Genomic DNA, 16,656 nt, shown 5'->3' on the forward strand with positions numbered 1-16,656 from the left:
TTCCCTCAAATACCTGCCTGTTAGGAATGTTGAGACTTAAATTGTTTGTTCAGACATATTGCAGTGAACATCCCAGATAAGAGACAGGAACATTATTTTGTGAGGGCATCTGTGACTTCCTCTGGTAATCTGAGAACACTGGGTTATACTCTATTGCTAATCCACAGGAATAGAAGCAGCCTCAGCTGGACTCAGCTTTGCAGCTGGAAGCAGCAAGCACCTCTAAGTGATTTGGTAGAATATTTCTTATTGATGACGTCTGGGCTGTCTAGCAGTCTGTTTTCTCTGACCTTCTATCAGGCAGCCCTGGCTTTTGTAACTATTGCTCTTCTTTCCAAACAGATGCAGACCCTGTATGCTTTTGATGAAGAAGAAACAGAAATGAGGAATAAAATAGTTGAAGACTTGAAAACAGCTCTGCGGACTCAACCCATGAGGTAATTGTTGTTCATCTTCTCTTTCACCCACTCCTTCACAGGGCTATATCTGACACAGGAAACAGTGGTAGTGAGAGAACCTTCAGCTGCGGATCGCAGGCAGGTACCCAATTGTTTCAAAGAAAGCTGCCTTTGGTAGCTCATAATTTTGATAGAGAACCTTACAAACCTTCACCTCTATACACTCCAGGTGCATGTGTGGAGTTATGAATGTGCCTCCAGGAAAGCATAAGACAAGTTGCATTGTTAGAAACCTGAAGAAGGTCTTTGAAGATAGAGGTGAAAATTGTGGTAATCAGATTCTAGACCACATGGCCTGTAGTACCCTGCGTATATTAGTGAATTAAGGATGGCATGTCCGTCTTAACTCTCGAACTTTGTTGGATTCAAATATTCCTTATCTGGAACAACTCAAAATGCTAAGTATGAAATATCCAAGTCATCTGACATGCACCTGATGTGGGGTTTTCTTTTTGCGATGCATGTAGCTATGAGAATGTAGCAAGATGTTTGATTATACGATGGGTTTGTCTGTGATAGCAGAGGACTCTGATCTAGGGAGGTCCCTTCTAGGCCTGTATTCTTATGTTGGGTTTTTTGTTTGTTTTTTCTGTATAATTGTGTAGTGCACCTTGAAAAATCTAAGGTCCCCTTTTGTTTGCTGGGTGCAGCAATAATGAATAATTACAAGCTGTAATTATAATTACTTTAGAGACTCTTTACATTGGAAAGCGCAGTGTACAGAAAACAGAACCATAACAGGTGTGATCTCAGGAAGCAGAGTGGATTGGTCAAAAAGTTCATGAACATTTCACGTAGGCCTGAGCTTGACTGATGTATCTGCATCGAAACCATGCAGAAGTCAGTTTCCTGGGGCTTCAATACATACCCTGGTGAAGTGTGACAGTTCCATGGTGAATTCTGAAGCCAAAGCTCCAAGTGACACCAAGAGAGGAACCACAAAGGTACTAACTCCCACTGAAATCATCCACCTTTCTGAATGCCACCTCCAAGAGAGTTGGGAACCCAGGTAGATGGCAATTGAGAAGAATCTCTTCCTCATGTGTTCCTGCAAAGCCAAAAGGCTGAGCTTTGCACGTCTGTGCCCTTCATGTTACCGCAAGTTTTTTGTGAACATGAGTTATACAGACGTGTGGATTTAGTAAAGGGTAAAATCGAATGTGATCAGTGCAGTTACACCAGCGATAATTCTGGAGCCAGTTCCAGTTAACCAAATCAAGCAGCTGGGAGCAATGGTTGAAATAGAGGTTGTTTTTTCCCTTTATGCAGAGTTATACAGCTGGCTGGGTGGTGCATGTACGTGCATGCACAGCTTCCTTGAAAGCATCAGGTGTTAGCCTCTATGGGAGGCAGGATGGAGTCATTGATGGACCAGTGGCCTGAGTCATTATGGCAAATCCTAAATCATCTTAACTATAACAGGAAGTCAGTCCTCCCTTGTTAGGATTTGTTTTCTTCCTCCCTCCATGCGGGAAAGCATAGTCCACTCAAAGCTCCTGAAAATGGGACCCTGTGGGAGAGCACAAAAAAGGTGCCTTGTTTGCCATGTCGTCCATAAATCTTTGAGTCCCGCCCCTCGCGCACTCTAATAATCTGCTGTGTATGTCAAGTGGGGGCAGTGTGAGAAAGCAACTAATGCCACGTTATCTCAGGAAAAAACCTGAGTGGGAACTATGTTAATCTGAGCAGAAAGAACCCACTGTTCTTTGCTTTGCTTGATACAGGCCCCATTAAGAATCCACTAGGGTGCTAGCTGCTCGCTTTCCAGGAGCGAAAACAACTTTTATTATGACTCTTGTTCTCTGTTCTGCAGGGATGTGAAGGGAAAATCTAAAAAGCAGACTTGCCTGTGCAGCCTTCCTACAAGGCCCCTCTCTTGAAAGAGCTTGATGATTCTGAGTGCTTCGTGGCACGCTGGGAACTCTGGATTCAGGTTTCAATCCCTCAAGCTTTGGAGTTTTTTGGATCCAGGGTTTTATTTTGGCCCATTAGAGAGGGAGGGAAGGAGGGTCCACTTGCAAAGTCCAGAGCTGGCTCTAGTTTTGGAATCAAGTTCAGGAATGTTCAGGTCTGGGATTTTGGTTTGGGACCCTCTCTAATTATAAATGGAGTAGACACACCAGCAGATAGGAGGCTTCAGATCTGAGATTTAGGAAAGTGAATCTGGATATTGTGATTTGGGCCTATCTTGACTATAAGCCAGACAGGAACACTAACAAACCTAATGCTCCAGGGTACTCAGGGTTTTTCCCAAGTATAGCTACCAATTAGAACTGGTGAAACATCTCCCAGAACATCTATTTGTGTTGCGCTCTGAACGTAAAGGAACTTCTATGCACTCGCATCTTCTTTTTGAGGCAGCAAGCAAATGCAAATGGCCTGTCACTTTAGCCTTTGGTCTTCCTCGGGCTGGGTGAGTGCATGCTCAGGTACTGGATGAGCATGGAGGTTTTAAGTGGAGAAGGGAGACTAACTTATTGACCTGCTGGAATGTTGTTCTCATACTTGTTCATGATTTGAATCCATATTCAACCCCTTGCAATCTGACTTCATCTACTGTAACCCAAAATCCTTTGTGGCAGTTTTGACAGAACTTCGTAGAAAGTGCTGTACTGTGACATACAGCAGCTCCTCTGTGGTGAGTTTCAGGGCAGTGTAGCTGAAAGTGGTGAAATGATTTGGAGGATGTTGTTGGCATCTGAGGACAACCTGCTTGCAAGTGACCATCTAATCTTGACTACCTGTATTCTATTCACACAGCAAAGAACACAATGCAACGGAAACTGACTTCAAGGATAAACAGGAAACATGGCAGCTTGCCACAACTTCCCCACTCTTAAGCCAGGTGCTGGTGGTTCAACCCACATGTCAATAGCTGCTATGATAGAATGTAATCAATCCTTTGCATTGGTGCAGACCTATTTTGGGGCGTATTCAGTGAAATTGACAGACTTTCATCATGTCAATTGAGTACATTCATGGCAGCAAGCTGTGGAGTGAGGCATCTCCATGGACTTGAGTGTCCAGCTCAAACATATATTCACAGCCACCAGTGAGGTTCCTTCTATCCTTCAAGAAGGCCTTTCCAATAAGATCCCACTCCCCAATCTCCTGGGGGGGGGGGGCGGGGGAGAATCTGATCTTTGGCTGAAGACCCTTCCTTTAGCCCACTCACATTTTCAGGGCTTTCTCAACCAGTCTTGTGCTGCTTCAGCTGGGTCTCTCAACAGGCATTATTTAATTTGTTTATAATAATGAGCATCTGCACCAGCATCAATGAACTGTCGCTTAAAGCATTCCCTCTTAAATTGCTGACGGGGCTTGAACCTTGTTTCCCATAGTTAAGCAAAACCAAATTTTGAGTTAAATCAGTGTCTCAACTAATCTCCAATGACTTAATTTGTTAGCTGCCAAACGAGTCTTCTGCCCATGGCCGATCAGCAACCCAATTCCTTCTTTGATAAAAGGATGCAGGGGTGGGGGAGCCACAGCTACATCAGATCCCTTCTGTAAGCAGCTTTGTACATAGGTCTTCAAGATACCAGTCTTTTTAGTTGAATTTGGACATGAATCCCATTTTCCAGGCCACTTCTTTTCATTAGATGCCTGACCAACATGGCAAATGAAAATCAAAACTTGTATCAAATGGACTGAACAGAATCTTCCTGCAGAGGGCACAAGATACTAATGGGGTGCCTTGGTTGCTTACCCATAGGCATCTCTGTAAGAGGAGTCACTGAACCAAGTGTCCCCATCTGGATATGTACTTTATAATACTGTAGAATGGAGTCCCTTTAACTGGTGTGACAGGGTCAGGCCAGATGGCTACAGGAGAGTGTTAGAAGGCAGATGAATTAGTCCCAGATTAAGCAGGTCCATTTTCCCTGGATAAGGTAATGGGCAGTTCCAGAACAAGAAGGAACGTGCTGGAAAAATTCAGGCAGGCAGGCTAATTAGGACACCTGGAGCCAATTAAGAAGCTGCTAGAATCAATTAGGACAGGCTGGCTAATCAGGGCATCTGAGTTTAAAAAGGACCTCACTTCAGTTTGTGGTGTGTGTGCAAGGACCTGGGAGCAAGAGGCACTAGGAGCAGAGAGAGATGGTGTACTGCTGGAGGACTGAGGAGTACAAGCATTATCAGACATCAGGAAGAAGGTCCTGTGGTGAGAATAAAAGTGGTGGGAGGAGGCCATGGGGAAGTAGTCCAGGGAGTTGTAGCTGTCGCACAGCTGTTCCAGGAGGCACTCTAGACAGCTGCATTCCACAGGGCCCTGGGCTGGAACCTGGAGCAGAGGGCTGGCCCGGCTTCCCCCCCAGACCTCCCAACTCCTGATCAGACACAGGGGGAGTTGACCTGGACTGTGGGTTCCACCAGAGGGGAAGGTCTCTGGGCTGTTCCCCGACCCACATGGTGGCTCAGCAGAGACTGTGGGGATTGTTTTTCTTCCTTTTTCCCGTGCTGGCCAGTGATGAGGTTAGCTAAGTGAATGGCAGGTTTAAGTCACTAATAAAAGTGGCCAAACTGAGGACTGCCATGAATCTCTGAGGCAAGCAAATCCGCCAATAAGCGCAGGACCCACCAAGGCAGAGGAGGAACTTTGTCACAACGGGATACCCATCTGTAAAGTTTGAAATGAAACACACCTGCATCTCGGGTATCTTTTGTGAAGCTTAATTCATTAAAGCACTCTGCTTTTAGATGAAAGTGCAATAGACATTTCGTTTATAATAAACCAGTGCATCAGTCTCAGTGCTCAGGAGCAGCCCTACAATAATAAATAAGTGCATGGATCTCAGTAGCAGCTGTATAAAAATAAGCCATTGCATGGATCCCAGTGCTCAGGAACAATCGTTGCATTCAAGAAAATATGTATTGTAAGGAAAGGGATTTTAATTTAAAGTTCCTCAAAGGTTATTACTAGAATCGGTGAGAGAACAGCTTTGCTCTTCATATTTCAGCACTTGAATATGGAAGTGCAGCCACACAGTGAAAATGAAAGTTGATGAGGGGCATGAGAAGTTAACCCACCTTTTTGGAATCTCAGGAGTGTTTTGACTCAAGTTTGAGGGGAAAGGGAGAAGGATCTTATTTAATCTGAATTACCAGCAATAAATGTCATCACTCTTCTGCCCTGCTCCAATGCTATTTTACCCAGTCTTAAAATAAATGGAGGTCGGGTTCTCTTTATTTTGGCTTGGTTTAGCCACATCTCACTCCTGTGTACTTTAGCTGGTCACTAATCTATCCAGCAAATGCAGCCTATTCTGCTTTGAATTTCAGGCAGGGCAGAGGTCCAAGGTTCGTCAGGGTTGTGCATGCCTCCTGATCCAAAGGCCACTGCTGCAGCTAGCCTGGGAAACATCGCCTTGACTGTCAGTAGGGTGGGAACATCCTGCCCTCCCCCCATGCCCCCCCCCGGTTTATGTTTTTTCCATCTTTCCCAAGCTGTGTCATTTCTCACAGTGAGCCTGTAGCACAATCTGTACAGGGATAGGTCTGAGAATAAGACAAGCAGTGGGGAAAATCACTGCCACATAGGCCTTGTCTACATTAGGATGAGAAAAGGAGTACTTGTGGCACCTTAGAGACTAACCAATTTATTTGAGCATGAGCTTTCGTGAGCTACAGCTCACTTCATCGGATGCAATAAATTGGTTAGTCTCTAAGGTGCCACAAGTACTCCTTTTCTTTTTGCGAAAAGAGACTAACACGGCTGTTACTCTGAAACCTGTCATTAGGATGAGAGTTTTGTTGTTAAGCTATGTTTGCTAATATTCAAATTAACATGTTTTAAAACCCTAGTGTAGAACCCTGTTTTTTAACATGAGTTACGCTGGTCAAGATAAAGCCTGCAGGGAGCCTAGGGTTTAATTCAACCAATCTGGCACCTATTTAAAGCACACGCTGCCTTGTCTATGCTGGAACTTTAGAATGTGTTACACAAGACACGTTAACAAACACGTTCTGACATCACACCTTTATAAAACAAGGTCCTCATGTACAACATATGAGGCACGTGGGAGGCTAATTTTGCACACAAATAACACAATGATGAAGGTACTCTTCCCTAGAAATGCGACTGCACGCCTCGTACATGCACAAGCATGTGTGTGCGTGCGCCTATGTGTACACAGATGCACAAAAGCACTAAGCAAACATTATGATGTCAATGGCATTCAGCTTAGGAGCTGAACTCTCCCATCTGTCTCACACCCATGTGGACCACAGAAAAATACAATGAGAATGACATTTAGTTCATGAGCTGGACTCGCACTCACTGTATAGCTTTTCCTGATGACAGGGCACTGAGTGTTTTGAAAAGAGAAGGTGACGATCATAGCTTCATCCTACATCTGATGTCAGCTGAGATTGGGAGGTAGTCCAGTTTACTTCCTATTGAGTAACAGAGATTAGTGTTTTGCTCTCTGGACCAGATAGGATACAGGAAAATCCCAACATTGTTTGAAACTTCGTCGTTAATCAAGGTCTATGATATCAGTCTCTTTCCTGCACCTACCCTTCTGCTGGAGTGACCTCACCCTAGAAATCCTAGTAACGTTTCTCTGCCATTAGATTTATTTGGGTATTGCGCTTGTGAGACTGTCTCTGTGCCTTTCACAAATGATTTGTCACCTGGTCTTCAGAGCTGGGCTGGCAGAGGTACATGAAAGTCACTGACTTTCATGTCTTGCACCAATAGCCAGTGCTCCATCTGGAAGTGGAATTCAGAAACCCTTGACTGACCAGGCTCTGAGTGATTTTCTTGAACCACTGGAGAATGCTTTGTCTCCAGGGCGGGTGTCAGTCTTATTCTCCCCTTAGCCCTGGAGCTATGAGGATGGCAATGCTTTTGCTGCTCGGTTTTGGTAATGAGTTTGGCAAGCCCTTGGATTCACAAAGGAACTTGGAAAGAGTCACCATGAACAAATAGATCTGAAGTAAATGTTAGGACTCAGAGCTGATAATGTGTGTTGTAACATCCTATTCGGGTTAGAACATGGAGAAAATTTCAGGCCTTTCTGGGCCACAACTGGCAAAACATCTAAAAGTGATCATTTCATGGCCATCTGCTAGTCTGCACAAAATAATTTTGGTCTCAGTCCAATTCTCAGTGGACACATGCATGACAGACACAGCACCACCACAGTTGGCCATGACTGCCTAAATTGCAGTCTTGGCAGAGAGGCCAGCAACCGAATGGGTCACAGACCCTGAACTACCCGTTAGTTTTCTTGCAAAGAGTTAGAATAACAAAAAAGGGTGTTTGGTGTCTTACTGAATTCCTAGTGCACTCTGTGTGGTCCTTCCATCTACCTGAGGGGAGAGGGGCTTCTGTTCCCGTGGCTCATATACATAAAGAGGGTAGGATGGTACACCCAAAAGACAAGTAATTTGTGATCAGAGCAGTGTGAAACTTGGCAGTTTTGCTGAGCTGAGTTAATGAAATCCCTCTTCTCATTGTTGGTGCATGTGTGTTTGGCCCCTTCTAAAATTTGCTTTGAAGTTCAGGTCTGAACAAACCTCAGAGTAAAACTCATCTGAAACCACCAAGTTTTGCCTGGTTTCTGCTCAGAACTGTTGGTCCAAGTAAGCTGAAGGTTGGCAAACTGTCTAGTGTATCTGGCCCAACTTTCAGGTGGGCCATGAAATTTCCTGTGTGGTAAAGTGGAGTACCAACCAAAGGACTGGCTGACATATTTCTAATGTAATTGTATACTAATACATAACTGAGGCTCAGGAGTGTTCTTGTGCAAGAGACAAAACAGAAAGCAATGACACACATGCTTGGAACCGCTCAGTGTTCACAAGTTGGACAGGGAACTGAATGGGATCCTGTTCACTTCACTTTGCATAGGACCCCAAAATCTTAAGCCTCCTGAAAACTCTCAGTGAAACTCAGCTAAAACCAATTGGGTGAATGTGTTCCCAGTATTGTTGCACTGACTTCAATGGACTCCGTTAACTTCAGTGGATTAATTCCAGGGATGAACTGATCCATTGTGTTTTTATCTTTGGTTTGAATGAAACTATAGACCCTTCCTTGGGCTTAATCTATGTTGTATCCATCCAGATTGGTGCACGATCTTTATCTGAAACCAGACATGTTTTGCCTGGTTTCATAATGAAAGTTTGACACACAACCCTAGTGATTTGAAAAGTGACCCCAAACTTGGAATAAAATGGTGTTGGAACATGCTGTTCCTTCTGCAAATTCACTGCCCACATTTCTAGTCTATTTGTGTCCTCATGCCAGACCCTGGTGGTATCCATGGCGGCCATTGAGTCTGCTCCCTCCTTAAGAACATCTCCTACCAGCAGAGATCCTACAAGCCATTTTGGGAGTTTTGCCTGATCCAGGATTGTAGGTGTAGGCCCTATAGATTTGCCAGTATGTAGGAATCTTTTCACCGGCCATTGAAATGCAGCAGCCATTGTGGTTGAATGTGGTAGTTATTATACAGTAACACTGTCCAAGCACATAGGACAGGGGAAACAAAAGGTGGGATTTGAAGCAGACACAATGCAATTACCTAAATTGGAAAATGACCGTGACAAGAAGACTGACTGTCTGTGACATGTTGCCTGGAATCATCTGGAGTTCTTTAGGCTACTGACTGCTCTGTTCTTAGCATCATAGTTTCATAGTCTATTAATTTGATGCCTATTGTACAGTTTGCCTTAATTCTGTTTTTCTCCCTTTCCCTTCAGGTTTGTGACCAGGTTTATTGAGCTGGATGGCCTGACCTGTTTGTTGAACTTCCTGAAGAGCATGGACTATGAGACCTCAGAGAGCCGCATACACACATCCGTTATAGGGTGTATTAAGGCACTGATGAACAATTCCCAGGGACGGGCACATGTCCTGGCCCATCCAGAAAGTATCAATATCATCTCCCAGAGCTTACGGACTGAGAACATCAAGACCAAGATCGCTGTGCTGGAGATCCTCGGGGCTGTCTGCCTGGTGCCGGATGGCCATAAGAAGGTCCTACAGGCCATGCTTCACTACCAGGTCTATGCTGCAGAGAGGACAAGATTCCAGGTATAAACACTCAGCCAACAATGCACAGCACCGTGCATCTTGAAAAGGGTGGCTTGTACTTATACACAGTGTACAACATTGTCAAGGCATAAAGTCCATTTTCCTCACCTGGACTTTGGATCAACCAAAGTAGTGTCAGCTCCCCACATAGATTTGTCATACACGTTCTACAGCCAGTCACTGCTATCAATGCTGATTTAAAGCTACTGTGCTTTACCTTAAAACTGAGTCTTGCTGTATTAATGAAAGAATTTCAGTAATCTCACACTCTAACCTAGACTGACATCATCTATTGGGTACCTGATACCATACTGTTTAAGTGCCAATAGCATAAAGGCCCAAGGAGCTTCTGTAATGCTTTTGAGGTCAATTCTGTCATAATGCAGAAAGTATGGAGTAAATGATCTATAACAAAAGCCATTAATAAGCCAACATTTGCCAGTTGTTACTCCACAGTTAGCACAGATATTTCCTGCTCTAAGTATAGAGGTAAAACTCAAAGATAGATCACGGACTTTCTGGTTGTGGGGATTATAAACTGATGCTATGACCTGCATCTTCCTAATGAAACAACCATCCTGATGAGGAGAAACCTTGTGAGCTCTGTGTTAAGCCATGGTTCCTAAACATATTGGCACTGTACTAGTTTACCGTTCTTATAGTACAACCCTATATTCCTTCCATGGGTGAAGTTTCCATTGGGTTTTGCCTGGCTACTATAAGGAGGATAATATACAATTAGGTCCTAGAACCTTGTTTACATCAGCCATTGCCCCGACCTCCCATTTCAGTTTGTGCATAGTCTAAGCTTCAGTGGATCTTAAGCTGCTCTAAATTTGAGATTGTAAAAGTAGTTCAAGCTCCGTGGAAGTTTGCAGCATGCACAGCTGAGTGGGAAGTGGTCACTGGTCACCAACAGCAGCTCATGTGGTTGTTTCTCATCAAGGTGAGTCCCAGTACAGAGGGTCAGGGAGTCAAGTGGCTTACTGCCCAGGTTACACGACTAGGATTCAGGAGACCTGGGTTCTATTTCCCAGCTTTGACGCTGACCTACTCTCTGACTTTAGCCAAGACGCTTCATCTCTCTGTGCTTCTGTTTCCACATCCACCCTTTTTCTTGTCTATTTAGATTGTAAGCTACTCTATGCATTCACTGTCTCACTACGTATTTGTACAGAGCTTAGCATGCTGGGGCCTTGATCTCAGTTGCAGTCTCAGTGTTAACTCAGCCATAATGACAATAGGGAGCTGGGGAGACTAAGACTTCAGCCACAAAAGACCAACGTACCGGTAAGAGGTTGGGAGTCACTGATCCAAAGCATGGAGTTGGGGAATGGAAGCCAAACCAGAGAGTGTACAATGGTTAGTGTACTGTAGTCTGCATGTAAGAAAGAGAGGACAACCTTAAATCTTGCTTGTTTTCTGGTCATTAGCTTAACTGAGGAAGCCTTTCTGAAGCTTGAGGTTGTTTACACTGGAGGCGCTTTGGGGTGACCTCGCGTGTTTGGCAGTAATTCACAGCCCCAGCAACTTTCAATCAGATTTTAATTCTTTGTCCCAACTCGACCAAGCTGATCTGTTGAATAAACCCATATGCTGTAGAAAGCCCAAGTCAACTCGAGGGACTCCTCTGTGTATATCTTTTTATTTGTCTCAAACTGAGTAAATGACTGGGATGATAAATCATTGCTGGGCCAGTGTATGGTAACACATCTCATCTCATCTTGTACAGCTGGGCCTTTGAGAAGTCACATCTAGTGATTCACAGAAGCTCTTGTGAGCCTGGGGGAACTTGCTTACTATCTCATCCATGACTGACCGGAATGCACAAATAATTGCCTTTGTCAAATGTTTTTGCATTCGGGGGCGGGAAGGGGAAGGAAAGAAAAGTGTTTGCTTCCTCTTTTTAAAAACAAACAAACAAACCCCATGTGATTAGCAGCAGGGATATGCTCCTGCTTACTAATTTTGTAAAGCCTGTGTCCAGAAACTGGAATGGCATTTTCCACAGAGTTCTCTCCAACAGGTTGAACCCAAGCAGTTCTCATCTTAACTCTGAAGAAGTCTACAAATACCTACCACTGCCACCCTCCACCTATCTACGTCTCTCAGTGGATCAGTGGCAGCATCCCAAGTGAACATGGTCCATGCTCAGTGAAAGGCAAGGAAGGAAGCTGATGCCACACTTTAAGGTTCTCAGTTAAGAATGCCTGTGACATAAAGCTTCATATTTCATCTGTCAAGTGTGAAGCACTGTTACTCTCTAGTCCTGGCCTTGGCTCAGAGTGGTCTTGCAGTTCCTTGGCAACCAGGCCAAGGAAGAGGGATATGCACGTCTCTGCTCTACTGGGAGATCTGGAGCTTTCACTAAGGGGGTGAGGTGGCTGAGCCCAAGGAGGCACTAGAAAAGCCAGCTTGTGCCTTTTCTGTATGTGCCTGGGAGATAATAGAGGACTGAGTCTGGATTTAATACAATAAAGCAACGACAATGCCCTTTTTGAGCAGCTCTTCACTCTGGGTCTTGGATCTGCAGCTTTATAACCAAGGCTTTGCAAATACTTCACAGCTCCTTTGGCTTCCAAGGACAATTTTGGTGGAAAATGTCTCCTATCACCTGAGCATTTAATAGCATCTCTCAGTGCATGAGTTCTCTGAAGGGTTTAGAGCTTCCTGCTTTAGGTAGATTCCAACCCATTGCTCTCTAATTCCCTTCTCAGAAATTCTCTCTTAGCCTATAAAACCAACTCAGAATTTCCCCAAACATGGATCTGGCATTAACACAATTAAGCCATTAGAATTCTTCCTGAGTAGTGAAAGCTAATCAAAAGCAAACTCTACACAGGAGGAACAGGAGATGCATATTCTGGAGATGCAGAGTGGAAACAAATTGCTCTGGCTCCATTGTTTATGATAATAGATGAAATTGTGGATTGGTCTCATGAAAAGGATGCCTGGAATCCCCCAAAGGCTCTGCTCTGTTTTCACATAGATGATGAGACAATAGGCTATTTAAGGGGACAGCAGATGAGCCAAAGAGGAGGAGGATTTCAGCATCTCAGGCTTGGAAGCTGACAGAAATGGGACTATTGGGCCCATAGAAAGTGGGGAAGATTGAGCTTCTCTGGAACTTGGCCTGAGCTCAGTCTTTGATATAGATTCTAAGGCCAGAAAGGACCACTCTGATAATCTTCTAGTCTAACCTCCTGCATAACACAGGCCATAGAACTTCCCTGAAGTAATTCCTGTTTGAACTAGAGCACATCTTTTAGAAAACCTCTCACTGGTGTGTCTTACAGAGTAACTTAAAGATGAAAAAGATCTAAAACTCTGGCATTCTCATTAGATTTTGTTTTGCTTTAGAATGGAATTTTCTGCTGGTGAAAGGTGCTGGGTTGACAGCTCTAGATGGGAACAGAGGGAAAGTTGCAATACACACAGCAGCTGTGCAAGCCTTGACTCACTGCCTCACTACTGTGCTTCAACCCTCACCTCCTGGGACTAGCTAGTGAAAGGATGAGAGAGGAGTTCAGTCTTCATGGGCTATTTATTTTGTAGGATAAATAAATAGCCCATGAGGGTTGCCACTTGTGATGGCATGTTGAGTCATATAGAAACCTGGGATTGGACTGAGACCTGACAATTCATTTCACACAAGGTATCAGATGGTTCTCACCTTTTGGCCAGTACTGACTCAAGTTAGATGGAGACCAGTGACGTAGAGGTGAAAAGTTCCATGTGCCTTTCCCACTCCCCTGAGCCATTTAGTCCCTCCCTCTTTGACTTTTCGTGGATTCCTTGTAAGAACAAACAACACTCATCACTAATTAATGAAGACCATGAACTATAGTCGGTGACTCTGAGAGTGGCCTTTCCCTCCCACTCCAGAACATGTGCTTTCCCCCAGTCACCATCCTGACAGCAGTGATACATAATTCCCTGTTTCCCCTTGCCCCTTTTGTTGCTGCCTGATCCCTCCTCTTGTTGAAATCCTTGTGCTCCATCTCAGCTGCTCACTGATTCTGGATTTAGCATTTTTCCCAATAGCACCAGCAATGAACGTCAGAATTTCTCTTTCTCTCTCCCCTTGGATCTTCTTTGGCAACCTCTCTCAATAGCAGATGATGCAAGGAGTCAGTGAGTAAATGTGAGACAGCTGTTGCTTGAACCATTTTCTCCCAGAGAACTGTGAGAGTTTTATTTTCCCTTCTCCCTGTTTCTTTTCTTGTCTTGGTGGAATTCCTAAATGGTTTTTCTCCTTCTCCCTCCCCCCACTTCCTCACAAGAATGAGGAAGTGAGGGTCAGCTTTATTTATTGGCAGCTGTCTAAAACTTAAGCCTCTGCATAACTCACTACTGACAGCTTCAGATTGGAGCACTGATTAGTTCCCACTTGCATGTGCCTAAGTGACATGGATTAGTGTGTGGAAATCACACATTTAACTCTGAACCAAAGAACATTGTATTCTCCTTGTTACAGGTTGCTGCTCAGTCTTAAGTCATCTCTGGTCTTCCAGGCATGACTTACTACCCGGAATGCCTACTATAGTACAACACAGACTTCAACAAATGAAGAAGTAGCAGGGAGATTACAAAGGGAAAGTTGCTACTTTGGGCCAATTTCTTACTTTAGGTTACGTTGCTGTAACCAAAGTACTTTGGTTATGTTGCTATAACTCTTTTGACTTGAATAGAATTGATCCTGTTTTATACCAGTGGAACTAAGATCAGAATCCAAACCATTGTCTGGACCCAACTGTTGTAACTCCATTGAAATCAGTGTAGCTGCACCAGTTTACACCAAATGAGGATCTGGCTCCACCACTATAAATTCTACTGAAATTCATTTGTGGAGATGGATTATTTTATGGGACCTTGTAGAAAATATAGACAATTCTTTTGCTAAATCTAGGGGTTAGTGTGCTAAATTGGAAAAGTTCACACTTGGGTCCTACTGGAAACTACAGTCTGAATTACTGCCTCTTCATAACCAAGCCATCATTCCATCTACAATGGGTCTGACTCTGACCTCACACTGGTACTAATCTGGTGTAACACTCACGGACTTCAGTGGAGTAATTCCTGATTTGATTTTTGGAACAAATTGGTCCTGGTGACTTCGGTTTAATTTATCAGATGGTATTCATCTATGAGTTTTTCGAAAGAACTCAAATATGAAATTGAAGAACTACTAACTGTGGTATGTAACCTATCACTTAAATCAGCTTCTGTACCAGATAACTGGAGGATAGTTAATGTGATACCAATTTTTAAAAACGGCTCCAGATACAATCTTGCTAGTAAGCCTAACTTCAGTGCCAGTTTCAAGCATTTTGCCTATCAGACACATGGATGAACACTATTTATTTGTTGGTGAAGGAGTCAACACAGGTTTTGTAAAGGGAAATTATGCCTCCTCAATCTATTTGAATTCTCTGAGGGGTCAAAAACCATGTGGACAAGAGTGATCAAGTGGATATAATGTACTTGGCCTTTCAGAAAGCCTTTGACAAAGTCCCTCACCAAGGGCTCTTAAGCAAACTAAGCAGTCATGGAATAAGAGGGAAGGTCCTCTCATGGATTGGTAACTGGTTAAAAGATAGGAAACAGAGGGTAGGAATAAATGGTCAATTTTCACAATGACGAGAGGTAAATAGTGGTATCCCCAAGGGATCTGTGTGGGGGCCAGTGTTTTTCAACATATTCATAAATTATCTGGAAAAAGGGGTAAACAGCAAGGTGCTAAAGTTTGCAGATGATACAAAATTATTCAAGATAGTTGAGTCCAAAGCCGACTGCAAAAAGTTACCAAGGAATGTCACAAAACTTGGTGACTGGGCAACAAAATGGCAGATGAAATTCAATGCTGATAAATGCAAAGTAATGCACATTGGAAAACATAATCCCAACTGTACTTACAAATTGATCGTGTCTAAATTAGCTGTTTCCAGTCAAGCAAGAGATCTTGGAGTCATTGTGGATAGTTCTCTGAAAGCATCTGCTCAGTGTATAGTGGCAGTCAAAAAAGCTAACCATGTTAGGAACTATTTGGAAGGGCATAGATAAGAAGTAACTATCATAATGCTACTATATAAATCCATGGTATGCCCAGATCTTGCCTATTGCATGCAGTTCTGATTGTCCATTTGAAAAAAGATCTATAGAAATGGAATAGATACAGAGAAAGGCAATGCAAATATTTAGGGGTATGCAACAGCTTCCATATGAGGAGAGATTAAAAAGAGTGGGACTAGTCAACTTGGAAAAGAGACAACTAATGCGGGATATAATAGAAATCTTTAAAATCATGAACGGTGTGGAGAAAGTGAATAAGACAGTGTTTTTGTTTTTTAGCCATTTACATAACACAAGAGTCAGCTAATGAAATTAATAGGCAGCAGCTTTAAAACAAACAAAAGGAAGTATTTCTTAACACAGTTCACAATCAAGCTGTGGAACTTGTTGCCAGAGGATGTTGTGAAGGCCAAAAGTATAACTGGATTCAGAGAAGAACTAGAGAAGTCCATCAATGACTATTAGCCAAGATGGGTAGGAATGCAACCTCATGCTCTTAGTGTCCCCATGCCCCAAACTGTCAGATGCTGGGACTGGATGACAGGGAATGGCTCACTGAATGATTACCGAAAAGAAAAGGAGTACTTGTGGCACCTTAGAGACTGACCAATTTATTAGAGCATAAGCTTTCGTGAGCTACAGCTCACTTCCTCAGATGCATATCGTGGAAACTGCAGCAGGCTTTATATATACACAGAGAATGATTACCTGTTCTGTTTATTCCCTTGGAAGCATCTGGCATTTGGCCACTGTCGGAAGACAGGATACTGGGCTAAGTGAATCACTGGTCTGACCCAGTATGGCCATTCTGATATTTTTACACTAGTCTTAGAGGAGAATCAGCCAGCATATCTCCAGATTTCACCCTTCTGATGCTCTCCACTGCTAAGACTTCAGTCTTGACTCCAGTCATCTTATTTCACTGTTGCAACCTCCTCCCTTCCAGCTTCCCCCATCTTCCAACCCTGCAGCTTGACCAGAATGCCACTGTCAAGATCATCTTCCTCTTGCCAGATGCATCACTGTTTTTCTCACTCCTTTTACTGCTAATAGTTAGTTTCTCCTTTTCAATTTTTTTTT

General features: G+C 43.6%; 1 protein-coding gene across 3 annotated transcripts in view; it reads left to right on the forward strand.

Annotated features, from left to right (window-relative positions):
• Positions 1-16,656, forward strand: part of DAAM2 (dishevelled associated activator of morphogenesis 2) — a 243,722-nt gene that overhangs the window by 156,344 nt on the left and 70,722 nt on the right. For all 3 annotated transcript variants that reach the window (XM_073338564.1, XM_073338566.1, XM_073338565.1), the window contains exons 5-6: positions 343-437; positions 9,171-9,504. In XM_073338564.1, coding sequence (XP_073194665.1) covers positions 343-437; positions 9,171-9,504 — 429 coding nt within the window. The remainder of the gene's footprint in view (positions 1-342; positions 438-9,170; positions 9,505-16,656) is intronic.

Source organism: Lepidochelys kempii, chromosome 3, assembly GCF_965140265.1.
Source record: "Lepidochelys kempii isolate rLepKem1 chromosome 3, rLepKem1.hap2, whole genome shotgun sequence".
Taxonomy (NCBI): domain Eukaryota; kingdom Metazoa; phylum Chordata; order Testudines; family Cheloniidae; genus Lepidochelys; species Lepidochelys kempii.